This window comes from Tasmannia lanceolata, unplaced genomic scaffold, assembly GCF_043159265.1.
Source record: "Tasmannia lanceolata isolate RefF3 unplaced genomic scaffold, GAP_Taslan_0.1 ptg000037l, whole genome shotgun sequence".
Taxonomy (NCBI): domain Eukaryota; kingdom Viridiplantae; phylum Streptophyta; class Magnoliopsida; order Canellales; family Winteraceae; genus Tasmannia; species Tasmannia lanceolata.
Genome location: NW_027518714.1, coordinates 56,895,394 through 56,921,992, shown reverse-complemented (window position 1 = coordinate 56,921,992; position 26,599 = coordinate 56,895,394). Strand labels below are relative to the sequence as shown.

The window sequence follows — 26,599 nt, the reverse complement described above, 5'->3', positions numbered from 1 at the left end:
TCCGCAGAGAAAGTCAGCAAATAAAATGCAAATGATGAACTTAAGGCAGTAAGATCCTATAAAGCATGAGAAAGAAAATGATACATGAAAAAGTAAAAAAGAACACTGGAACATGGCTTCTACTATTTTCTACTAACAAGACAGCAAAAGAAAAATAGAAAAACAAGCTTCAAAAGATCAAACAAGAGAAGAAATCTTACTAGATAAGCATAGTTACTTATCCATCCATGGTCCATAATTCAAACCACTACTTAGAGGGAAAAAGAGACGAAAGAAACACCTCATCCTCGATGAAAAGTTGCAGATTTTTGGTCTTCAGCAAGAACTCAACAGCATCTTCTTCAAATTCACAAAAAAAACCGAGCTTGATAAGCTCAGAGAGACCTGCAATTCGATCCGGATTCTCCCACAGCAGTCCACTGGATATTACTTCAGAGAAATAAGTCGCAAATTCAACTCTAGCCTTATGCCCGGACGATCTCTCATTTTTCTGAATGAACAGCTTTGCATTCTCTCTCTCCCAGCGAATCATCCGGCTCGCATTTGCATTAATACTCTTCCCTGACGACAGTGATAGGATATAACTCACCGTTATGGGTTCATCAGTCTCTAACACTGTAGTATCACGAAGGTATTTAAGAATCTGACGCCTCATCTCCACAGACATTTCAAAAGAAGAGTCTGCCAGAAACCCAAGTATAATTCTGAACAACCCACGTCCAATGTAGGCTCCGCTTTGATTGAAATTCTTGAATTCAATGTCATTCAATATCAGAGAGTCGTCCTTCTTTACACCTTCGGAAATTGTTTTAACCCCAATACTTCCGTATATATCATACAGCTTACTAAGAGACATTGAAGGTGAGCTTGGTTGAGGATACCAAACAAATACTGGTTCCGGAGAAGCCTTCTCAAATAGATCCTTCAGCTGTAGGTCATCAGGAATGAACACATCTTGCTTGTCGAGTAACAGAATTTCACCTAAGGCGGAGCCCACAGGTAGTTTTTTAATGCTATCAGTGAGAAGTTTCTCTGTTTTTTTATTCCAGTGTTTCGTAACAAACACCAAGAAAGCATTACATTCGGCACATGTCAATTGGCTGCGTGAATTCTCCCAATCGTTCCAGAGCTTCAAGTAGTCATCAATATTAGGACTGTGCCTTACTCCAAAAGCTACGGAGAAGAATCCAAACAGTTTTTTGTCATAATGTTTCTCCAAAACATTCAAGCGCACGCTGAAGAGATTATCCTTGTCATGAAGAACACAGCCTTCAGGACTAACCCATTCACCCTTGTCACATCCATTTGGGATCCAAATCCACTTAGCAGACTTATGGTCTGGCTCCCAGTTGAATTTGTTCAAGTATGTATAAATTCTACTTATAATATCAAACTGAGAATGGTAAGTGAAATTACCTGCAACCAATGAGCAACCTTTTTGAGCATCCAGGGTCACTCCTATTGCATCAAGCTCTGGTTTATAGGATGAGATTTCAGATCCATAAAATGCTTCATCAATGAGAGGCCCATCTTCCCGCTGCAAGAAAGAAGTCCAAGTTGAATCAAATAGGATACACTCGCGTGGAGATCTGTAACCCACATGCGTCTTCAACCATCGTTTATCAATACATTTCAAGAACTCCTCAGGTAAGGAGCCCTTGCAAAAATTTCGAATGCATTTCAGCAGTGAAAGAACACTCGCAGGGGCCACTTCGCTTGGAGTCCCGGGAATCCTAAGACCATTAAACACAAACCTTGATCCCTCTTTGAATTCCACAACAGACCCAAAAGCCTTGAGTTCATCTTTATATTCATAGATGTCCTTGCCATAGAATTGGTCAGAATCATTAATGAATGGAAGAGACGCAATTGGAGAGATGGATTCCCATTCTGCATCAAACAGAACAGACTCCTTGGGAGATCTGTAGCCAAGAGAGGTCAGCAACCACTCCTCATCGCAGATGCAGCTCAATAAATCTAAGGAGAAATGACGGTGCAGTTTCTTAAAGTTCCTGTAACAATCTAGCAAAGAGAGCACATTTCCTTTTGTAACAGAACATTTAGATGCAAGCTGTTTGAAACGTTTAGCAATTGACTTGGATACTCCCTCAAAACTTACCACGACCCCTGCTTCCTTCAACTCGTTCTTGTATGACCTAATGCGGGGCCCATAAAATTCTTCATCGATCAATGGCATGTCATCAACTATATTTAGAAGGCATCCCCATTCAGAATCGAAAAGCAAGGATTCATCCGGTAACTTGTAGCCAAGGTTGGTCTTTACCCATCTCTGACCTTTTAGTGTTCTTATGAGATACTCGCACGATCTCAAATGCCTAATGCATTCCAGTATCAAAACAATACTATCAGCTGTCAAAGAAGATAAAGATGATGGCAGTCTAAGATTGCTAACCACAAGCTGGTAATTCTCGTTAAAACCAACTACAACACCCAGTAACTGAAGCTCTGTTCTGTAGTTGAGGATGTCGTCACCATAGTAGTCTTTATCAATGAATGGGAGGTAACTAATCTGTGATGCAGCTGTCCATTCAGGATCGAACAAAACAGATCCAACTGGGGACCTGACACCATGGGAAGTTCTTAGCCATCTCCCGTCTTTTACACTCTCGATGAATTCTTTGGGAGACAAATATTTCTCGCTCAGAAATTTTATGAAGTTCAGCATACAAAGTACATTGGCCCTACTTAAGCTGTAGAAAGTAGCCAACGACATGAGATGTTTGCCAATGAATTTACATGCCTCGCTAAATTCAAACATCACGCCTATAGTTTTTAGCTCTTCCTTGTAGGAACTCATTCTATTGCCATAGAACTCTTGATCAATCAAAGGAATATCTACAAGCACGGACCCCATCTGCAATAGACTTCCCCAATCTGAGCTAGACAGGAATGATTCTGACGGAGGCTTGTAACCAACAGATGTTTTTAGCCAACTCCCATTTCTTATGCATTGCAAGAAGCTCTGATGCATAGTGATCCCCATACGCCTCAGATTTTGAATCCACTCTAAGAGCAAAAACGTGTTTTCCTTCGTTAATGGAGACGACACAGTAGCAAATTCAGCATCCGGAGGGCACAAATTGGGTATGTCAGATGCATTGGCGTGCCGTTCTAGAAACGGCATTAGCTGTTTCTCAGATGCATATACATTGGCAAAATAGCCTGCTCTGATGTAATCTTCTCCTAATTCTACATAGCTTTGTCTTCTCCAAGGGTTTGAACCCAATAATCCCACCCACTTGCTTCCATTTGCAGGGACCAGTACCCCCCTCCTTTGTGTAATCATACACCCATAGCTATCTACAAGAGGCATGGAACTACACAACTTACTGACTTCCCGTTCGGACATATAATTGTTCGTGTAGGAGTGATATAAGAAATGAGTGAAAGCAATGACAAGCCTTTTATCGCTATTTAGTGCTTTGACAACAAGCTCACCGTAACCATTGACAGTGAAATCCTCCACACTTGCTTGTTCTCGAAGCCATTCCTGTACAGTCTCCCGTTTCGAAAATAATTTGAAAGCCACCTGTGTACTACTTGGCATGAAGAACCTGCCCCCGGCACATCTGAATTCCCGATTCCAATTGATAAGCCAGGAAATGTGCTCTACGTCAGATGATAAGCATATTTTCTCCAGCAACAGCTGTGTAGCTCGGTTAATACTCAACAAAGAGACATTCCCATCCTGATCCACACATTTCAGAAGGGGTAATGTCTTAACGTTAGTATTTCGGAAAAGACCGCCCCAGTTCTCAGCAAAAAAATAGAGAAGCTCCATATAAACTTCCTCAGAAACACCTGAGACTAGATTAGAACTATTGATGCACTTGGCGTACCATTCGTTATCCACGTGTCCCACATCCAAGAAATCCAAAACATAATCATATACAGCTTTATCAAATGAAGAATTAAGAACGAATGTTCCGTGGGATGACAGATTGTGCAAGTTCACCCCTTGCACCCTGGCCTTGATCAATATATTCCAAAAAGCGGGCATTAACCTACCCACTTCCTTAGGCTGACAGAATATCTTTTGTTGTGTGTATGACTCACATGGTATGATATGCTCTGAAACCACTTTTGCTTTTATCGCCTCTCTAACAGTATTCAACTCTGGATATAAGGACTCACCCACTGGCAAGTACTCAAACATTGGGGGCAGGGAAGATACCGGTGCACTTTCAGTTGCTTTGACAAGTGAGATGAAAGCATTGACAAAAGCCGAAGGCACACAATTTAGGATACCTTTATTCCACTTGTTATCTAAGAGTATCGTTTCCCTCGATGATGCTAGAACAAAATCTGCCTGAATTATAAACGGAAAGTTTGTAAACATCTCTGTGGGTAGAAATGCATAGATTCCTGGGAAGCTCTGCCCCGTATTCCTTCTATTCAGACGGGCCCCATTTGGAAAAGCCAGAGTTATCATCCATTCTTCAACTTCCATCCTCCTTTCGACTCTGTTTTCCAATTTAACAGGGAATTTCTGCCTCCACATATAATAACTACATTCTTTCTCGTTTTCTTCAGAGTCCTCTTCTGCAGAGAGACGAAGAGTGTAGGACTCGGCATCAATGTTCTTTCTTGTTTGGAAATCGGTTTCACTTGAAATAGATATTGCGCTGACAGTGTTAAGACTGGGATTGTCATTATCTTCCCTGACTGAGAGCCTCTTGATTTTCGAAAGAAATAAGAGAACCTCAGGGTGTATACTTGACAGTTGTTGCTTCACAGCTCCCACCTTTTCAAACTTCAAAGGCAGGATTACAACTGTTGTGGGAAGGCTTCGATCAGAACCATATATCTGATGTATGTCGGAGAGGGTTGGATTCTCCTCCACCCATTCAGGGACAATATATCCAACATTGCAGTCCGGAAGTGGGTCTTCGTTGAACCTTATTTGATACCCATTGCTGAAAATATAAGGCTGGCTTGTAATCAGAAATACACTCTTGAACCCAATGCCTGTAAATCAACGAGGATGGAATTTTGTTATAGAAACATATTCAAGTATACTTGGAAATCTTGAACTATTCAAAACGATCATGCATCCTACTTACTCTTAAATTCTTTAGGAGGGATGAAATATACTTTTGGTCATTAAAAGTAGCTTGTTAAAGTAAATTCAATTTCAAGAGAATAAAAGAAATTTTAGAATAATGATATGGTAACCCCCTCTCCATTCTCTCTTTTCTTTTCGTTTATTTTTGTTACGACCAATTAGGCACGTACCAAATTGGTATCAGAGCAGTAGATCCTACATCATGGCTGCGCCTTCAGAGATTTTGGAATCCCTACACGATGATTTCCGCCAAATCAAAGTACTTTTTTTGAAAATGAAGGAAGAACACCGGTGGTTTGCGGAAGGCTTGGAAAAAATCAGCAAGGAGATCAAAGAAATGCGTAAAGACAGAGAAAAGTTAAATCTTGGAAGTGTTGATGTTCATGTGAAGAAAAATGCGAGAATTGATGGAGACAAAGATAGTTTTGTTGCAGACACCACCAAGGATCATCTTGATCATTTCATCATTTTGAAGTGGCTTCATGAAAAATCTTATTTCTTCCCAACTTTGATCACGATCGATAATGGAGGCGAGGTAAGACCATTAAGATTTGGGACCCGGGTGGAATAAGTTTTTCTCCAATAATTCGACCTTGAAGACAAGGTCGTTTGTAAGGGGGAAGGAATGTTATGTATATTTTCTTATGATATATGTGGGGTGGGTTAGTGCATAATAGTGGGTATGTGTTTTAGTGTAATGGCCATTAGTTGTGGCAAATGAGTTTAGGGTAGTGGGAGTTAGTTATTTATGATGTGACTTGTTAGTGGGTAAGTGTGCTTGTGATGTGGCACTCCCTATTGCTTGTATTTATGTAGTAGCAATTCAATGAAAAGAGAAAAGGAAGAAAAATCTACAGCAAAGGTGACTTTGTTTAGGAGAGTCATGTAGAATTTTTTTTCTTTAGGTTTAAGTGGTTCCCCTCTTGGTTCATCATTGATTCCAGCAAATCATTCATATCAAAGTCTCCTTCTAAATTGATTTTTGTCTTCTAAATTTCACAATTATCCTTTGTTACCTGAACACTAAAGTTTTGGAACTTCAGGATGATTGGACACCTTTGGACACGACAAAACACCTGTGGTTACATACAGATGGAATGCTGTGATGACATTATCCAAAGCGTTGGACACTTGACACCCCATTTAAAGATTCCCTATTCTAAACACTTGGAAATCAAGTAGTCTAGCTGCCCAGCACCTTTAATGAGCTGTAGGACACATAATATTATTAATTTCAAATAGTTTCCTTTTAAAACTTTATAATAATAAACAGGATGTTTGATAATTACTCATCTCTCACAGGTCCAAGTATCAATACTTGGACGGATAGCATTAATCGATGTCTGAATTGTTTTCAGTGCCCATTATCAAATCATGTAATTTGCAGTATGACTCATACAATTCCTTTCATGTTGGATTTTAAACTTTGAATCTAAAGCAATTGCTACTATGTTTTCATATTAATAAAAAATAAATGTCCGTTGTACATATATTCAATCAACATGTATGTATGTTGACTGCAATGGTGCAATCTCTTTTCTTGACAGTTATTACATCTTATGAATTATGATGTTATGTAAAATTTGAACCATGGAGATTTATTCATTACCAATGTTGTTTGTTGACTGTTGAGATTACTACTTTAGTTATTTAGTTCCTTAAGAATATTTGATAGTATGAAGTTACTACTTATTGACTTATCGTTACTTAGAGGGGATTTTGCTAGGGCCCATCGCAGAAGGCAAACTCGCGGACCGGCTCACTTTTCAACAGATTTTGTCTTATTCACTTAATTCATCTGAGGTGCCTGCAATCTCTTGCAACAGCCAGCCTGCAAAATGCCTTCTGCGATGGTCCCTAGCAAATCCCTACTTAGTTTATATTACCATCTTTAAAATTACTCAAATAAAAATCTTTGATTGATAATTCATAAATCCTAATCAGCAAATCACAACTCAATAATTTATATGCTTTTAAAATTTACGTTAAAGTTCAATTTCAATTATAATTTTACATTTTATTTTTACATTTTTTAATTTCTTGTATGGATGAAAAGTGCCCTGAGTTGGGATTTCTAAGGTTGCCGACACCCAAAAACTTGGCACCAGTGCCAAGTGTCCAAGCAACACAACCATTATCACTCCCGATATTTTACATTTCAGTTTCAGTTTTGATTTGGGTCAATTTCGGTCACCAAGGAAACGGAAGCATTTCAGTTGTGGTTGGAAAATGCTAGAATAAACACAAATGCATACTTAGAAACTATCATATAAGCACGACAACCATCCACAATGGTTTAATAACATCGAACACCTAGTGGCATGGTAGTTTCTATTTGAATTCAAGAATTTGTATGAAAAATGAATATTTGGCTACTTTTTATTCTTTAATTTTTTTTATTATATATAGATATAGATTATTTTTTTTCTGAATGAATCTTATGATTTACGATACGATTCGACCCCTATTACGATTTACGATTCGATTCCGATTTTCAGAACATTGGTTGAGAGAAAGGATTACCCTCATGAAGGCGGTTCTTGCCAACATCCATAGATACTTTCTATTGGTCTTTAGATGCTCAATAAATGTGATCGATCGGATTGAGCAGATTCAAAGGAATTTCTTAGGGGTAAATCTGATGATAAAAGGAAGTTTCATCGTGTTAGTTGGGCAGCGGTGTGTAAACCAATAAAGGCAAGATAATTAGTCTTTAGAAGTTTGAGAAGTGTGAACAACACTTTTCTTGGGAAATGGTTATGGGGATTTGGGGAAGAGAGTTGTCAGCTGTGGACCAAGATTATTGAGAACAAGTGTTGTTAGGAAAATCCTAATTAAGTGGCCGTTGCAAAGATCGTGGCAATGATCATGTGGGCTAGGTCCTTCGTGATTGAGATAAACTCAAACATGCTAAAGGAGGTTATTTCCTAAAACATGCACAACATAGATAGTGGGGAGAGAGGGAACTGAGTATGATGGGAGTCTCCTTTCCCAACTCCCATTGTGGTATATATAAAGGATTAAAAATCCCTTCGTCCAAGCTGCTCACGCACACCAAAGGAGACAGAGGAAGCCGGTTTTTGTATCCACGTGAAACCGAGCATCTGGCCCCCCATCGGCTTGTAGATGTGAAGTGAGAAGGCTGCGGGCTTCTCACTCAATTTTGTGCATCAGCCTCTTATTACAGATGAGGAGTTCACTATAGAACAGAAAATTGTTGACAAGCATACCCAACCATAAGCTATGGAGATTGGAGAGAGGTATGTGTTTTGCGTTCATTTGGAAACTAACTATGATAATCTCATGTGTTTTCTCAAAGTTTCACGCCCAAGATCGTGTCTGTGCTTATTCGGAACCGAGCACTTACAAGTACGACTCTCTCCCTAGAAGGTGGATTTCTGAAGATCAGATCAGGAGGGGTGGATTGATTGTGGGGGGGGATATTTTGAAGATCAAGCATAAGTTTGACCAGGGGATTAGGCTTCAAGTCTACTCTGTGGAAAGGATAAAATTCCAACATGTAAAATGGTGTGGAGGGCTTGTTTTGGCAGGGAACATCTGTTTTTGGTGTCTTCAGATAAGGACGTCATCGTCATAGACTGTTTTTAGTGGGAGGAGGGCCAGATCTCACGGAAGATAAAGTTCAGGAGAAGCTTCTATGAGAAACAAATCGACGGTATTACATGTTTTTTGAACTCATTGGGCTTGTGCTGCATTAAGAAGTCAGGAAAAGATGAGGGTTTGGATCTGGAGTTCGTATGGGGTATTCACGGTCAAACCTTTCAACCACCATCCGGTTCCTAACCCTTTAATGGGGTATAAAAACAGCAGCCTATTAGCTGTCGACACGTGGCCCGAGGATGGCCCACCTCAGACCCCGCGTCAGCAGGGGTAGTTTGGTAATTACAGCAGAATAGGTAAGCTCGAACCTATATCTGGCCGACACCTGTCCTGGAGTAATAACTCTCCAACTACCCCAGTTTTCCCTCTATAAAAAGGGCTTCCAAAGCTCATAAAAAGGGTAATAACTTCTCACCCACCACTCTTAAACTCGCTCTGCACTCCTGCTCATACTGACTTGAGTGTCGAAGGGCCTGTCCGGAGTAACACTCCGGGTTGGTCATTCTGACCTTATTTGCTCTTTACGCAGGACTCAGCTACTCAGCTTCCTCACCTCGGTTTCTCGGGTCCTCCAGCTCGGCTCTTACGTCACTGTCATATCTGTTACCGATTTTAGGCCTAACAGATTGGCGCCATCCGTGGGACCCCGAACTAAAAGCTGTTCAGATCCCCTTACAAAAATGGCAGGACGGAGGAATGCTCCAGTACCAACTGCACGGGCTACTCGCGCCGTGCTGCCTCGCAGGACCCGGAGTGAGCGAATCGCCTCACAGGTGGTGGCTACCTCTGCCACAGCCGAACAGAGCCCTGCTCGCTCGGAACACCTCAATCCTACGCCTACTCCGGATCAAGTTCAAGCTCTTTTTCAACAAATGACAGCTCTGGTCGGTCAGTACCAGCAGCTAATCCAAGCACCTCCCCAACATCCTCCAGAGACTCCACGACCTGTCCAGGAAAGGTCGAATGTACACAGGGGAGAGTCATCGCGCCATGGTGGGGACCAAACTCACCACTCCTCAAGGCCAGTCCATAACTCAAGAGCTCGGCACGCTCACACCGAACCTCACCGCCGCCGGAGATCGTTGTCCCGCTCTGCACGAAAGCATCAAGCCCAGGAAGACCGCGCGCCACAGGAAAAACTCCGACCTCATCGTAGGAGCTCGGAAAGCCAGTCCGGCTCCGCGGTGAGCCAATCCGTGGAGAGAAACAGGTCACTGGACCGACCAGACCGTAGAGCTGATCCGATGCTACGGAGGATGGAAGAGATGGACCACTGAATAGAAGAGCTGGCAAAAGATCAGAGCCGGCCTGCTTCTAAGGCGTTCTCAAGCAGAACGCCGTTCACCAAAGACGTCATGGGTGCCCCAGCACCCAGAGGATTTAAAATGCCAACCGTCCCGCAATACGACGGGACCACTGACCCTGTGGACCACTTGGAGACGTTCAGGACCATGATGCTCCTCCACGGTGCGTCAGACGGCTTCCTCTGCAGAGCATTCCTGACAACCCTTACTGGTGCGGCAAGGGACTGGTACTCGAGGATCAAACCGAACTCCATCAGCAACTCGATGATTTCGGGGAAGATCTGGTCCGCCATTTCATGAGCAGCCGTAGGCCAAGGAAAACAACAGCATCCTTGATGGCCTTGCGGCAGGAGGATAATGAACCTCTGAAAGCCTTCGTCAGCCTCTTCAACAGGGAGGCACTCCAAGTGCCGAATCTAGATCCCTCAGCCGCTACAAACGCACTTCTCGCAGGTGCTAGATCTAATGATTTCCGCCGAGCAGTGGCCCGCCGGAATCCGCACTCTCTAGCAGATCTAATGGCCGGGGCAGAGGAATATATATCAGTGGAAGAGACACTGGCTGCCCTGGACTCAAATTGGAGGAGAACCTCTGAAGATAAGAACCCTACTAAACAGAGTAGGGATGACAAGGCCGTCAGAAGAGAAAAGTCCCCCCAGAGGAGGGAGGAGAACTTCACCCCTCTCAACATCCCCCGGAGACACATACTGGCCGCTATCAGTAGAGAAGAGTTCGTGCGGTGGCCGACCAAAATGATCTCCAAGGGAAATAGAAGAGACAAGTTGAAGTCCTGTCGGTTCCACAGGGACCATGGCCACGACACGGACGAATGCTGGCAGCTCAAGGAAGAAATCGAACAGTTGATTGGCCGGGGCTATTTGAAAAAATACATCCGAAGAGACGGCCACAGAAGTGAGCGCAAAGGGAAAAGTCCCCAGGGCCGGAGCCCTCGGCGGTCACCACCGCCCCGTGCCCAGGGTCAATCTCCTCCGCCATCCAGTCCACCACCAGAGGCACACCGATCCCAGCCAAGGGGAGTCATTGGCATGATTATGGGAGGACCCGCCGCTGGGGGCACATCGTCAGCTGCAAGAAAAGCATATGCACGCCGAGTCAACGTCGTGCACACATGCAGCAAGAAGATGAGGACGGATAATGAGATCTCCTTTTCAGATGCGGATCTCGACAATTTGATACTGCCACACGACGACGCACTGGTCATAACCATGCTCGTCGCAAACTGGGAGTTGAAGAAAATCCTGGTCGACAATGGGAGCTTGGCCGATATTTTGTACTATCACGCTTTCGAGAGAATGATGATAGGTGACGACTGCTTAAGGCCGGCGAATTCAGATCTGTTCGGTTTCTCAGGAGAGGTCGTCAAGGTGGAGGGACAGATCGAACTCCCCGTCCTCGTCGGAGAGCCACCCTGCCAAGCTTTTGCCATGGTCAACTTCCTGGTAGTGAGGGCTGTGGACCCCGATCCAAGGACGGTGAGGGAACGGGTCCCTAACACCCTCTGGGTCATCCACGTGTGAATGGAGAGCTCTGCCAAGGAACTCTCGAAACGGATGCCACCCTCATAGCATAGCACGAGTGGCGATACAAAACGAATGAGATATGTCTCGATCCGGAGCCGAGGCTCGAAATCAAGACATACCTGAAATAAACTCAGAGTCGCCATCCGTGGATATGCCATGGAATCCTAAAATCAAATCCTCTGTGCAATGGATAACCAGAAATATATATGGGTTCGTGCCTGGTTACAAATGGGGAAGGTCTGAGAGCACCCCCAATTCGTCCGAGTGCAAGTACTTAGTCTCTTATGCCATTTTTATTAACTCCAAAGAAGTTTGGGTAAAAATCATGTGAAATGGGAACAATCCTCAGGAGTCGTCTACTTAAACATGCATTTCTTGAGGATAAAAATAATAAGCACACATAAAATAAAATGAAAGATGTGTCACCTAAGCATAGCTAGGTTATGAGTGACAAGCCTAATGGGTGTCTAAATTCTGGTGTGCAAACACATGCAAGCTATAACTAAAGGTATAGTATCAGTACAAGAAAGTAAGAAAACACATCAAAACATAAAACACAAATCAATCCTATATATGACAGGACAAAACAAGTCCTAACTCTAATGCGACTTGACTCGGACCAAGATGGCCGTCCATCCCAGCTGCTCTACGTATCCCGGCCTCGGGAAGAATCTGAGTCAACGTAGTTCGATGACCTATTCTAACTACGATGCCTAACCATCTAGAACCACTAACCTAGACTCGAATGATTTTTAAAGCTTTTTGTATAACTGCTTAAATTCATGTGAATTGTAATTTTTAGGACTCTCTATATGTCCTAACTAATGCAAGTTGATTAGCCTTAAGCTAATGCAGGTGGGTCCTATAACCTATGTGTATCTAGGCTGTGCAACCTAATGAAAACCATGGGCTGACTATATGCTTCCTAGTCTAGCCATCGGTTCGACTAAATGTCTAACCGATCGACTCGAGGCCTCCTAACTCTAGGGACACTCACACGACAGGACACACCATATCAAACGAATCAGGACAGACTCCTAACTCTAAAACAAACCAAACAGCGACAGACTCCTAACTCTAGAGGAAGATCTCTTTGAAAAAGGTTTTGAAAAAGTTTTTGCATTTTTGAAAGGTTTGACAAATTTATTTTTAAAGGTTTGGCTGGACTTGGGATAAAGATCCCAAGCTGCACTACGTACCTCGTGAAAGAGGATCAAGCCAACGTAGTTCGAAACGAACTCTCCTAATTAAAACCTAACGATCCAAAAGATTTAAGGTTTTTAATGTTTTTCAAATGTTTTTGACATTTTTAAAGTTTTCAATGTTTTTGACATTTTTAAAGTTTTCAAATGTTTTTGAGTTTCGAATTTCTGATGTTTTTAGATTTTTAATTTCTGATTTCACCCTTTTGGTCAAAGACCTAAGGGAATATACCAAGCAAAACCCTAGGGCTAAACCCTAGGGCAAATAGAGGAAACCCCTAAACAAGGCAAATTAACGCCAAAGACGAGGGAACGATCTAAGATCATAAATAAGAAAAGCTCTAATGAGACTGTGCTAGTCTCTAACAAAGAAGAAAGAAAACAACTCTAAAAGAGAAACTACTAAAAATAACTAAAGAAAATGGGAGAAATGAGTCAAAGACTCTCTAACACCACTATCAAAGGACGAGGGAGTCAACGACTCTCTAACAATGCCATCCCAAAGACAAGCGAGTCAACGACTCTCTAATAAAAAACACTAACGAAGATAAGTGAGCCAAAGGCTCTCTAATATTACAACTTAAAGGAAGAATGAGTCAAAGACTCTCTAAAAGGAGCTGCTCTAATATAAGGCTGGGTAAGCCTTCTAAAAATGAAAACCCTCTAAATGAGACAAGGCTTGTCTCCAAATAGGGGCTCTGTAAATGAGGCAAGGCATACCTCCTATGTGCATACTCCCTACCAAACTAAAGCGACCTCCCTAAGGGTAGGTCCAAAATGAGGCTTGTCTCCAAAAGAGAACTACCTCAATGAGACAGAGTGTGTCTCCTAGCACGGAACTCGCTAATAAGACCACAATGGTCTCCTAAATGAGGAAGAGAAACTACCACTTAAAGGTTTCTAAAAGACTAGAGAAGTCTCTAAATAAAAGAGGGGAAGCTCTACTAAGACTGAGCAAGTCCCCTAAAATAATGGGCTTGGGCTAGCACCTTCATCGCCCTTAAAGGTATAGCAAGAAAATGATATTAGCACCACAATGTATTGATACTTGTGCTAACATATCTTACCCTCTGCTATCTAAAGAACCATCCAAAATATTATTGTTTCCACCCTAGAGAAAATGAAGTAATAATGCTAACATTTTGTTTCTTTTTTTTTTTTTATCTATCACTCAAAATTAATCAAGATATAACTGGATTTTCAAAAGAATATCACAAACCATATTATATCTGAGCATACATTTATTAGAACAGGATTAAATAAACCAACTAGGAAATACTATTAACTCTATCATGTTTTGGTGTTTTCACTAAAATATTTACTCCATTACCGTTCACGGCATCAAATCTGTCAATATGAGATGTGTAATGTAATAGAAACAAGTTTAGATGTGTGACGATAAAATTGGCGGTTGAAGCGCGCAATGCAATAAAGCAGGTTCAGCTCTGTAACAATAAAACTAGCAATTGATGTGTGCGATACAATAGAAACAGGTTCAGCTCTGTAAAAGTAAAACTAGCAATTGAAGTGTACACAGCAATAGAAACCGGTTCAGTTCTTATGATAATAAAATGACAATTGACGTGGACTCTGCAATAGAAACAGATTCAGCTTTGTGCTAGAAAAAACAACAATTGAAATGTGCAATGCAATAAACAGGTTTGGCTCTGTGACAGTAAAATGGCCATTGAAGTGGGCTGTGCAAATAGAAACAGATTCAGCTTTTTATGTGATTAGCCATGTTATCTCTTCTCCATAAAATGAACATAAGGTGATTTAAAATAGGTTTAACACAATAAGAAAATAAACCACTGGTTTTGATTTCAGGTTTTGGCTCCTGGTTTCAAGTCCTTGCCTAGTGAAGTACAAGCCTACTATTTAAACTCTGTATTTTTACCACAAGTAAATAGATGCTCCGAAAGATGCAAGTAAATTGAACACACACAAACGCTCGATCGGTTGGGACCACTCATCCTAGCCTCACACATCCTTTTAAAATATCACAGAATAGAACTACTCACAGACATTTTTTAGATAGCATCAGTCATGATACCCCCTCACTCATATTCTCATTTACATCTACATACAGATGTATACACTCATACACATTCATACATACACAGCCATATCCATTTATTACCATATATATTTATACACACACTTATACGATCACATGTAGATGCATAGCCACACAGGTATACTCTCATAACAGAGTATTTCTCTTCTATCTTAGCAGTGTTTGTAGCATATAAGTCACCATAAAATGAGATGCTTTAAATGGGACAGAGCATCTATACACCTTAGAAAAATGAACCACAATCATAACATGTTGACTTTATTAAAGTGAAAAGACATAGGCCCTAGCCCTCATTTTCATCCAATTTGAAGAAGCTAGAAGTGGGAGTTCAGGCTGTACAAGTTCTGAAGTTGGAATGGGAATGACCTGTGAGGACAGCCTATCACCAATTGTTCCAATATTGAATGGTCTGTCACTGGGTAAAATGATCATTGAAGGACTGATGAACCTGTAGCAGATTTGAGGTAGTATACGAGATTCCAATGGTGGTTTCAATGCAGTTCTTTAGTGTATCTCATATCATGGTTCAATAATGCATAGTTGATACTACACCCACTTCTCACTAAAACAAAGAAACTAATGCATTCCAAATTGAAGGCAACAAAAAGGAGAATTCAAGATGGTTGGCTTCAATATAAGTGAATTCCCGTCATAGAATTAAACACATTAGCAGTATTGTGACACCAAGTCAACTGGATCTTAGGTAAACTCAACGACGTACTTTTATCATTATCACATAATCTACCTAAGAATGTAAATGCATGCGGCCTGAACAGAATTAACAGTTCAGAAATCTGTATAGGGCTGAACATGATTCCAATATGATAATTCAAATAGAAGAATGAGGTTAAAATCATATAAAATCCAGTGAGAAGTAATTTCCTGTTCCTGATTTTCCATATTGTAAGGCATTTATATCAAGCACTTAATATTTGGTTTAGATAGCATTCCAAAAGGACACATCTAGATAACCAACTAAAAAAAATCTGTTTTGAATTCAAAGACCAAGCTCAACATGATGGATGTCAATGGAACCATTTTTGACAGTTATACTACATAACTTTGCACCAAAACATTTCAGCTATGCTTTCTTGCCTTTCTAGTTATTTCTAATTTTCACAGGAACAATGAAACTACTCCAAACTAATTACCAGAGCCATTGTGATTGCCTGCTAAACTTAATATTACTTTTATTCACCAATTCTGAAAATAAAGGGATACTAGGAACAACTCCCAGGCTCAAAAGCTAAAAAGGAGCAGCATAATTCTCAAGCTCATACATGGAACATGATCACTTTCTTTACAATAATAATCGTGAAAATCAACATATATCTGTTATCATCAACATATCAGCAGCCATGTACATTCACACAAAACAAAATCCAGCCAATCCTCTTTTGTCTATTACCAAAGTTCCAGTTTATTATAGCTGCTACAATTCCACACATGGAATAAAGAATATACCCTTTATATGAATTATGAACCACCAGGGGATTCATGAACCATGTGATATATGTATAGAATACACAGAATCAGATTTTTGTTTGTTTGAATGAAGTGATCATATAGCTATTTTACTTGTTCAAGTTTATGAACACCATGAAGTTTTTCAATAAAATGAACACTACTAATAAACCTTGTCATCCGCAACACACAGCACTAACAGACATTACCATCATATTATTAATATCTGCCACCTATTAATCCCAACATGAACTAGTAAGACCAAAACTGTACATCAGAAAATGTAGAATCAAAATAGGGGTGAGGTAAAGGATGAAATCAACCATATCAGATACAACTGCACATATCTGCCCATTCCATCTTTTGATAAAATGACCTAAAAAAATCAAATAAATTCTATGCCACAAGAACTTATCACTTTTTTCATACATATCAATTTCAACGTACAAACACAGATAGTACACATATAAAATGGATTGAAATGACTCAAATCCAGTCTTATACAGAGAACATGAAAAATCTTCAACAAAAATTATATAAAGAAAACGAGAAACATTACTAATACAACAAGCATTAGCAAGCGAGATCCACTCAAACTGTGATAAGAAGTTCTAGCAAAGCTTTAAACTATCTCAAAAAACTGAGTAAAGAAGAAGGATCTGATTATTGCTCATATCTCAAAGAGTTTTAACACAAGATTTGTAAATAAAAATGAAGATGCTCTTACCTTTGGTACCTATGCTCCGATTTATACTTGAAAGATACAGATCCGAGCTTGAAATGCATAAATCCGAGATTTCTATATTCAGATCTGAACTCTGGCCGTCCTGACGGAGAAGAAAGTCGGATCTTCTTCTTCTTCTGCGATTTATACCCTTTCTCTGAAGATTAAGGAATTATTTTGAATGAAATCTTGCTCGACACACAGATCTACTTGCAAGTGATGCCTCCTTGTTCAAAATCAAGTGGAACGCTCAAATCTGGTCTATTGACTATGAGATCTGAACCAATAAAAATCAGATCTACAGGGTACATGATCGGATCAAGGGTTTTAAACATGAAAAATGTATAGATCTGAGATTTGAGGATTTAGAATAGCTAGATCTGATTTCGAATTGGACGGTGAAAATCAAGATCTAGCTAAACAAACTGGTCGAAGTATGGTTGGAATCCATGGATCTTGATCGGAATTAAAGTCTAAGAAGAAAAGAATAAGGCTAGGGTTTGAAAGAAAACAAGCTTGCAAAAGAAAAGTGAAGAAACTTACGGATGATAATCGGTTGGATCTTGATCGGAATTAAGAGAAGTTTTGCCAGATCTTCCGATGAATCATGCCAGAAATGAAGAATCGGAGAAGAAATAGGGAGGAGAATTAGGTTTTCTAGCTTAGATCTAAAGCTTTTTAAAGCTTTGAATCTAAAATCAGAAAAATGAATCAAAGATTTAGGGTTTAGGGAAGAAAAACGTCTCTCCATCTCTCTCTCTTCTTTGCAAGTCTCGGGAATTCTTCCAATATTCCAGATCGGGAAATGGACCACCGGATTCCGCCAAAATATGCCGGAGAAGATGAACGCGAGATCCCCTTTCTCGCTCTCTCTCTGCTCTGGCTCTCTTTTCTCTGTTTTTAAACGAGAATGAACAGTCCCCTCTTTTTCTTTTTCTTTTTTTTTACATATATATCAAAATAACTGTGTTGATAAAGGCACCCTCACTTGATGAGGCGCGCGGAAATTGATGAGGTGCGCCCGCCAGATTTGTCTTATTCGGCTCGGGCGCGCCCATCGCAGGATAATTCACTCCCCTTCTCAATTGGACATCCCTTTCAGTAGATAATTCACTCCCCTTTTCAAACACATTACACCTCTTTCCCGGCTCGTCCTATTTGCCATTTCTTGGCAAATTTTGCCGAAACTTTATGGGGTCCTCGGTGGGACCATAAGCTACTTCAGGGTTCAATTTGGGACCCCAATTCACTGATTTGACGAGGCTTTGTTCAAGCAACTCGAACCCGGGTCCGGTCAAAATGGAGTGTCTATAAGGGCCACTTCGGTCTATAACGCTATCTTGGGACGGCCTGGCCAGAACCTGATCTGCGCTGTCGCATCGGCGTATCACCAGAAGATGAAGTTTATTACGCCAAACGGCATGGGAGAAGTCCGAGGGGACCAACCGGAATCCAGGGAGTGCTATGCAATGGCACTCAAGGGCAAAAACGTGGTGGAGTCGCTGCCGATTGAGTTACTCGATCTGAGGGATGAAGCTCAGGGAACTCAGCCCGCCGAAGACCTCATCTCCATCCCCTTGTGCAAAAATGATGATGAGAAGGTCGTTCAGATCGGCTCCTCTCTAGACAGCGGCACCCGGCACAGCCTCACCCAATTTCTTCAGGACAACGCAGATGTCTTCGTATGGGCTCCCATGGACATGCCCGGTATAGACCCGGAGGTCAGCACGCACAGACTTGGTGTCGACCCAACCTGCAGGCCAGTGAAGCAGAAAAGAAGACACTTCGCCCTCGTAAGGCGGCAGGCGATTAAAGAAGAAGTGGAGAGGCTCTTGAGAGCTGACTTCATTCGAGAAATCCAATACCCGGACTGGTTGGCAAACGTAGTCCTGGTAAAGAAGACAAATGGAAAGTGGAGGACCTGCGTTGATTTCACTGATCTTAACAAAGCCTGTCCCAAGGACAGCTATCCGCTACCAAAAATCGATCAGCTCATTGACGCAACCACAGGTCACGAGCTACTGAGCTTCATGGACGCCTTCTCCGGATATAATCAGATCAGAATGTATGAGTCAGATATACCGAAGACTTCCTTTGTAACAGACCAGGGGACCTACTGCTACCGTGTCATGCCCTTCGGCCTGAAAAACGCCGGGGCCACGTATCAGAGGCTCGTGAACAAGCTCTTCCGGAACCAGATCGGCCGCAACATGGAAGTCTATGTCGACGACATGCTGGTCAAAAGCCGAAGTGTGCAAGATCACGTCTCCGACTTGAAAGAAACATTTCAAGTTCTGAGAGAGCATAAGATGAAGCTCAATCCCACCAAGTGCACCTTCGGCGTCAGCTCGGAAAAATTCTTAGGGTTCATGGTAAGCCAAAGAGGGATAGAGGCCAATCCAGAGAAGATCAAGGCCGTGGTGGAGCTCACTCCACCAAAAACCATCAGAGAAGTGCAGTGACTAACATGAATGGTGGCCGCGCTGGGGCGCTTCATCTCAAAGTCTGCAGAGAGGTGCCTGCCCTTCTTCAACGCCGTCAAAGGACTTAAGACTGCGCCCTGGACGGAGGAGTGCCAGACCGTATTCGAGGATTTGAAGCGGTACTTATCCTTCCCACCACTATTGACAAAGCCGGAACTGGGTGAGGAGCTACTCTTGTATCTGTCCGTGAGCCCCCTGGCTCTAGCAGCTGTCCTAGTTCGTGAAGAGCACAGCCAACAAAAACCGGTCTACTATGTTAGCAAAGTCCTGCACAATGCCGAAGTCAGATACCAGCGGGTCGAGAAGTTGGCCTACGCCCTGATAATGACAGCCAGGAAGTTGAGGCCGTACTTTCAAGCTCACACAATTAGGGTCCTGACTGATCAGCCGCTCAGGCAAGTTCTCCATAAGCCGGACACCTCAGGACGACTCGTGAAATGGGCCGCGGAGCTGAGCGAATTCGACATCCAGTACATGCCAAGACCAGCAATCAAGGCTCAAGTGCTGGCAGATTTCGTGGCTGAATGCACCATCCCCCAGCAGATCACCGAACCCGAAATTGTCCAAACCCCAGCTGTGGGAAAGGCAATCGCAACTGAGGAACGCACAGAAGATAGAACTGGAACAGAACTCATCCCCATACCACCAGCAGAGCAGGATCCATCGACCGCCGAACCGCTCTGGGAAGTGCACGTGGACGGATCTTCAAACAAGGGTGGCTGTGGAGCCGGTCTGGTTCTAACCAGGCCGGACAACTTCACTTTAGACTACGCCCTGAGGTTTGGATTCCGCGCATCCAACAACGAGGCTGAATATGAAGCCCTCCTCGCCGGAATGAATCTCGCAATCCAGACCGGCGCCCAAAGACTGAAAGCCTACTGTGACTCCCAGTTGGTTGCAAACCAGATTCAAGGAATCTACGAGGCCCACGACGAGCGTATGATCAAATACCTCTCCAAGGTCCGTCAGTTATCCACTAGGTTCAAAAGTTTTGAGGTTATCAGAATCCCCAAGACAGAAAACACAAAAGCAGATGTGCTGTCTAAGCTGGCCGCATCCGAATACACAACTCTCGGGAATATATGCATGGGATTTCTCCAGAAATCCAGTATAGAAAAAAGGCCGCTGAAGTGATGCAGGTGGAGCACGAGTCCTGCTGGATGGACGAGATCATCGACTACCTACGTAGTGGGAAACTACTCGAAGCAAAAAAAGAAGCCCGCAAAGTGACACAAAGAGCAGCCCGATTTTCCCTTGATGGTGAGAACTTGTTCAAAAGATCCTACACCCTCCCGTACCTGAAGTGCCTTCGGCCCAGCGATGCCGCGTACGCCCTGCAAGAGACACAAGAAGGAATTTGAGGGGAGCATCTAGGGGGAAAGGCCCTGGCGATCAAAGTGTTGCTGAGAGGTCTGTATTGGCCCACATTAAGACAAGACGCACTGACCCTGGTCAAGAAGTGCGAGAGATGCCAAAAGTTCTCTCCCACCATTCACCAGCCTGCTGTGTCTATGGCCCCGATCATCAGCCCACTTCCCTTCGCAGTTTGGGGGATGGACATCCTGAGCCCCTTTCCACCGGCCTCCGGAAGGCGCGCATTCGTAGTAGTGGCCATCGATTATTTTACCAAGTGGGTGGAGGCCGAACCTCTAGCCCAGATCACAGAGCAGAACGTGCAGAACTTCTTTTAGAAGTCGGTGGTTTGCAAATTCGGGATCCCACGCGTCTTGATAACAGATAACGGTAAACCGTTCGACTGCCGGAACTTTCGGAAGTTTTGCTCCGACTTAAAAATCGAATAGAGGTTTACTTCAGTGGCGCACCCGCAGACCAATGGGTAGACAGAAGTGACAAACCGAATCCTACTTCAGGGGATAAAGAAAAGGCTAGACGAAAAGGCTGGCCGATGGGCAGATGAGCTTTATCACGTCCTATGGGCGTATCGCACCACTCCGCGCACACCAACGGGTGAATCACCATTCAACCTGTCCTTCGGAACAGAGGCAGTAATACCGGTCAATGTAGGCACCCCGTCTCCCCGAGTCACCAACTTCAATGAACAGCTCAATGGTGACGAGCTCCGCGCAAATCTCGACTTATTGGAGGAGGCCAGGGAAGAATCCCGAATCAGAGTCGCCGCCTACAAGCAGAAAGTGTCCAACTATCATGACTCCAAGGTGCGCCCCAGAGAATTCCGAGCAGGGGACCTGGTTTTAAGGAAAGCTGCTATCTCCCAACCAAAGAAGGGCGGAAAACTCTCCCCAACCTGGGAGGGGCCGTACCGAATAAAAGAGGTGATTCGCCCTGGAAGTTATAAGCTGGAAACACTTGAGGAGCAGCTACTACCCCATGCCTGGAATTCAAAGAACATCCGCAAATACTATCAGTTGTAAGCTGCCTGGCGTAAAAGCGACTTTGTAAATATATACTGAAATATGAATGAAAGAAGCTCTTTTACAAATCTCTTCGTACTCCTTGGAAACCCAGTTCACTAAAACTAGAGTACTCGATGCTTGGTTCGCCACGGCTCGTCTCTGCAAAGACCGGGAGCGCGCTCCTGGTCCGGAACCAGTCCGGATGCAAAAACCAAAGCTCCTAGGAAACCCAGTTCGCTAAAACTTGGGTACTCATCAAATTGGAAACTCAGTTCACTAAAACTAGGGTACTTGATGCTTGGTTCGCCACGGCTCGTCTCCGCAAAGACCGGGAGCGCGCTCCTGGTCCGGAACCAGTCCGGATGCAAAAACCAAAGCTTGCAGATCATGGATTCTAATGAAGCAAAATTGAGAGCAGTCCTTCAAGAAATTAGAATTATAGAGGTGATTAGAATTATAGAGGTGAGGGGACTTACGCATGTTGATTGTAGAGGGAGACTCCGTTAACGTAATTAGGTGGATGGACGATAGTCATCCCCACCCTTGGAGATTTGTTCATATAGTCGATGAGATTTAGAGCAGGTGGTAGATTTTCATGTACGAATTCAGCACATGAAGAGATCGGCAAATAGTGACATGGATAGACTTGTACGGAAGAAAGTTAGAAGAGTGGCATTGGAGATTTTCGATTTTCTACCCGCATGAGGACTGCTTTTTCCTGTTGCACATGTTTAGTTCTCCTTCTTGTTTCGACCACTTTGGTTACGGGGTTACCCTTCTCCTCTCTAATAAAACTTTTTATTGTTAAAAAAAATGATACTTACATACAGAGACTACAAACATGAATACATTTTTATACTTACATACAGAGTATAAGGTTTAACGATAGGAGAAAACATTTATGTTTCAAATACAAAATAAATAAGGACCATGTTAGTGAATGCAAGATCTAAACCACCTAAAAAACAAGTCTGAAGCCCATTTAAACATTTCACTAATATGAATCAAAACAAATATTTCATTCACAAATACCAAGCCAGAATCAAGTATTGCAATTCAAATTTTATAATCAACAAAATTAACTAATCTACACTTAGACTACTAATTAGAGTATATAATGGTGTCAAATTAGACCGGACCTTTCTCTCCAATATAACCACGTTGCCTATTTCCTTTCTTTGTGGATCGCCCCACACTGCAAATTGAGTCAATATTTTTCGGAAAGAAACCCTTTTCATTGTTGAAAATAAGTAAGGTTGCAGTGGCTCCAGTCAAAGTTATATCCTTTGATGTGATGATAAACTCCAAAGATGGTTTCACACCAGCAGGATACTCATTATCTTCAGCATTCTGCGTAACATAAAATTCAACTCATCATCTTCAGCATATAATATTCTTTCTAAACCAAACTTTACGAAGAACAATCTAAGTATATTTTCCTATTAACGTATAGAGACTTCATGGATATAAGAAAGAGAGAGCAACTATATGGTGCATGGCCGTGTATGCACGTGCAGCCCCAAAAAACAGTGGGCCCACATTTTTGGATTATCCAAAACATTCATTTGTTGGGTCCTCTCATAGATAGAGTGTGCCCTGAAAATCTTCTACATAGGATGATCCTAACCCTCCGATTTGTTGATGTTTAAAGTGTACGGCATAGTGTAGAAGCCTTCATGGATAGTAGAGTCTACGGAAAGGATCTATGTCAGGGCCCAACAAATTAATGGTTTGGATCAACCAAACAAGCATGCCCAACATTTGATATTTACCATATAAAAGCACAGAAAGAGAATTACATAATGAATGGGCGTGTGAACACGAACTCATCATCCCACACTTGATATTTGATCCAACGGCAGCTGATGTTGGATCAAATATCAAAGGTGGTACTTTCTTCGTACAACCTTGACGTGTTTATACCCCATTCATCGTATGAAATATTGAAATTTTATAAGGTGAGCGTGCAGTATTTTCCAAAACGCATGGTGGGACTGCTTCATAGGATGATCCAAAACGTTCATTTGTGGAGAAACAAGTTAATTAGGATGTACCTAGAAAAATAATTTCCATAGGATGATCCTAACCCTCCAATCTGTAGAGGGTCTGCACATTATAGAAACAGAGGGCTGGGATCATCATATGAAGAGTTTTGATCATCTTATGAAGTGAGCCCCACTGTACAATTTGAAAAACACCGGCCTTCACATGCATATACCATGTAAGAAATTATATGGTGCCGGTTCGGGCACGGACACTGGCGGGGCATCTACCCATGATATTTGATACAACAGCAGCCCCTTAAAATTTTGAAAAAGTAGGCTGTTGTCGGATCAAATATCAAGGGTGGATTCCCCACCAGTGTATAAAATCTTCATTTCTTATCTTTAAGCGCACAAAATAAAGAGAAATTATTTGGTGGCTGCCCTTGAAGTCCCCTGTGAGAAATATGATGATAGGACTGCCCTTGGTATTTGATCTAAAAGCAAGAGAAATTATATGGTGCTCGACTGTAAGGTCCATGTGTGTGGTACCATAAAAGTACCCCCTTCATGTTTGATCCAACAGCAGCACCTTAAAAAGTGATCTGCAGTTGGATCAAACATCGAGAGTGGTACCGCCCACAAGGGACTTGACAGTCGGGCACCATATAAAAACTTGGCTGTTTTTGGATCAAATATCAATGGCAGTACTTCACAGGCGGCCACGATATAAAAACTCTAAAATAAATATGATCTAGGTTTTGGAGTTTTTATATAGTGTGGCTGTATGGTCTGGTATTTTTCAACAAGTATAATACGGCCTACTCCATATGATGAACCAAAGCGTCCATTTGTTGGACCACGTAGGGCTAGGAACATCCTATGGAAATGGTTTTGGAGGCACAAACTATGTTTAAGTCATGGAGTCTGGCGTACCTTTTGAGAAAATACTGGATTATATGGCGACACTGTAAAGCGATTCAGGTCGTCTTGTACTGAAAACACTTAATAGGAACCTTAATCGGAGATTTTATATGATGTGTGGCAGTATAAAGCCGTATTTTAAAAATAAAAAAGTATGGTACCGCCCACTCCATAGGATGATCTAAACCGTCCATTTGTTGGGCCAACACGTAAATAGATTAAGCCTCAAAAATCATTTCCATATGATGATCCTCACCCTCTGATCTATAGAAGTTTTAATAATTGGGCAGTCCCTCTATTAGATCGGAGGGTTAGGATCATCCTACAGAAATGCTCAACTATTAGGTGGGTGCCCGTACATACCCAATTTTTTTTTTAAAGTACATACAGCCCACACCATAGGATGATCCAGGCCGTCAATTGATAGGCAAAAATCATTTCCATAGGATGATCCTAACCCCGAAAAATTGGAGGGTTAGGATCATCCTACTGCACAGCCTACTTAGATTGTGGCCCATCAAATGGACAGTTTGGATCACCCTATGGTGTGGTCCGTGCCATACATTTAAAAAAATGCGGTTTTGTATGGCCACCCATCATATAGTTTCTTCCTAAGCACCAAACGACCTTACAGCTACGGGGTGAAACTCAGATTGGGTTCAACATGACGGTTACAATCAACGGCTAAGATTATCCATTATACCTGGATGAGTTCCATGAGAAAATGGACGTCTTTGGCGTAAAGTTCTGCGGAGAGATTTTTCACAGCCTGGTGGAGGTCTTCAGTGAGAAGATTTGGTTCTCCTCCGATTGAGAATTTCACCCTCCTTATCTCCTCAATGTGTTCTTTTGGCCTACTAGTACTGGTAGTGGCCATGATACTAGTCAAAACAGATCCCTTAGCAGCAAATTAATAACAAAAACTCACAGTACAAATCCTCTCTCTGCACTCTCACTCTCACTCTCACTCTCACTCTCACTCTCAGAGCCTTTCTTGTGTCCATGATTTTTATCTGTGGTTGGTCTTTATAACATCAGAAAACTTGCAAGAGAAGCAAAAGCACATATCATGTACGGACGTCCTACCGGAAAAAAGCGAAAGGGAGACGTTGCTTTGCTCGAGACGACGATTGGACTTCTAGTCTTCGTTTTTGCCTTCCTCTCGGAGGCATCTGCTTTTTCTACTTCTTTTTCTTTTTCTTTTTTCCTCCGGGAAAAGTACTAAAAACTCCCTAGACAAAGGGAAATGTCAAATGATTTCTTCACTCCGAAATGAGAAAACGGTTTATACACACCAAGTGACTAGTGTAGATAAGTTATCTACACAATAGCTTAAAATACAGTGGGAGCTCACATTGAGGGCTCACATTGTTTGGGTGATCCAAAGCATTCATTTGATGGGCCCTCATATTAAAAGGGTGTGCAAAAAAAAAAGCTTTGTAGGATCACCCTAACCCTTCGAACCGTGGAGCCAAAAAATGAACAGATTTGTGAAGGTTTATACACATCCATTTTACCTCCACAAGTCTTAGGGTTGGTATGATCCTATCGAGCTGATTTTTTTGTGGACACTCTATCTATGTGAGGGCCAATCAAATGAATCGTTTGGATCACCCAAACAATATGCCCTCCACTGTATTTTAAGCTAGTGTGTAGATAACTTATCTACACTTGTGTGTATAAACCCATTTTCTTTCTATCTCTCTCCATCTATCAATCTCAGTTTCTCTCTCTGTCTCTCGATTTTGCTTCAATGGGGTGTGGGGCTTCGAGGCCCGATACGGACGAAACCCCGACATTAGGGTTTGGCCCCATT

The 26,599-nt window shown here is 42.2% G+C and overlaps 1 protein-coding gene across 1 annotated transcript; it reads right to left on the bottom strand.

Annotated features, from left to right (window-relative positions):
• Positions 1-25,780, bottom strand: LOC143862479 (uncharacterized). Its single transcript, XM_077373528.1, has 3 exons — positions 25,487-25,780; positions 23,017-23,227; positions 1-4,989 (listed from the first exon to the last, which is right to left on the bottom strand). The coding sequence occupies exons 1-3, from the start codon at positions 25,658-25,660 to the stop codon at positions 248-250; spliced, it is 5,127 nt and encodes a 1,708-aa protein (XP_077229643.1). The 5' UTR covers positions 25,661-25,780; the 3' UTR covers positions 1-247.
• Positions 25,781-26,599: the final 819 nt, after the last annotated feature.